General features: G+C 57.1%; 1 protein-coding gene across 1 annotated transcript in view; it reads left to right on the top strand.

Moving 5' to 3' along the window:
* Window positions 1-507: 507 nt before the first annotated feature.
* The window catches only part of SDRG_10845 (hypothetical protein), a gene marked incomplete at its 3' end in the record, with an annotated part of 2,109 nt that continues 1,384 nt past the window's right edge, over window positions 508-1,232 (top strand). Inside the window, exon 1 of the mRNA XM_008616859.1 lies at window positions 508-1,218. Coding sequence (XP_008615081.1) covers window positions 524-1,218 — 695 coding nt within the window. The 5' untranslated portion in view covers window positions 508-523. The remainder of the gene's footprint in view (window positions 1,219-1,232) is intronic.

The raw sequence follows: 1,232 nt of genomic DNA, 5'->3' as shown, positions 1-1,232 counted from the left end.
AGCTTCTGACCATGGAATCGAACTCGAAGCCGAATGCACGATTAGTCTGCCAATATACCTTGTATCTATGATGTGACCGCTCCTGGCTCTTGACCAGATGTGGACGGGCTCAGATCTGAAAAGGCAGCCCCAATGCGCGATGCCATGTAGCCAATGACAAAAATGACTGTTGCCAAGTTAGCGTTTTGCTGGAGCTTCCGCGAGAACGGTATCAGTTCCGATGGGCATGACATCTGCTTCTCAGGATCATGTCGACCATCAATGCGGTCACACGGACTCTTATGGCTCATATATGTGCCTCTGGGCACTGCCGACGTGTTGTATGTCACAACACGCCGACAATGCACTGGGTGTAGTAGAGATTTGTATGTGGGCCAGGCCTATACGGTCTCGAGGCGGTGGTACACCATCTGTGTTCGAACGCGAACCGGACAGTCGCCGTGCGCATGGCCTCACTGTGTGTAGCCGCTTGCTCTTGCGCGCGTCTCGAGCTCATTTCTGAATTTGCAGTCCCAACACCAACATGATGCATAACATTGTCGCTGTCGGTCTCCTCTTGGCGTCCATGGTCGACGCCAAGGGCCTCGACACGATCCTCTCCAAGGCCACGTTCCAGAAGCTCTTCCCGAACGCGCTGCCCATCTACCAGTACGAAAACATGATTGCCATGTCCCAAAAGTACCCGGCCTTTGCCAACACGGGCAACGACGACGTCGACAAGCGCGAGGTCGCGGCGTTCCTCGGCCAGATCTCGCTCGAGTCGGGCGACCTCCAGTACGTCGAAGAGATCAACAAGAACGAGTACTGCCAAGCCAGCCAGCAGTACCCGTGCGCACCCGGGAAGCAGTACTTTGGTCGTGGTCCGATCCAGCTCTCGTGGAACTACAACTACAAGGACTTTGGCGACGCGTTTGGCAAGGACTTTGTGAGCAACCCCGATTTGATCGCCAAGGACAAGGACCTCGTCTGGCTGAGCGCGTTCTGGTTCTGGAACGCCGACAAGTGGAACGGCAACATCCACGACGTGGTTGGTCAGCCCGGCGGCTTTGCGTACACGACGTACATCATCAACGGCGGCCTCGAGTGCGGTCCGAACCCGCCCAACAAGCAGTCGGAGATCACGCGCATTGCGAGCTACAAAAAGTTCTGCGACCTCCTCGGCGTCTCGCCCGGCGACAACCTCTCGTGCCAGACGAGCGCGTACCCGCCGACGACGCCGTGGCCCAAGACCA

The sequence above is a fragment of the Saprolegnia diclina genome, assembly GCF_000281045.1.
Source record: "Saprolegnia diclina VS20 unplaced genomic scaffold supercont1.37, whole genome shotgun sequence".
NCBI classification, from domain to species: domain Eukaryota; phylum Oomycota; class Saprolegniomycetes; order Saprolegniales; family Saprolegniaceae; genus Saprolegnia; species Saprolegnia diclina.
This window is presented reverse-complemented; position numbering and strand designations above follow the sequence as displayed.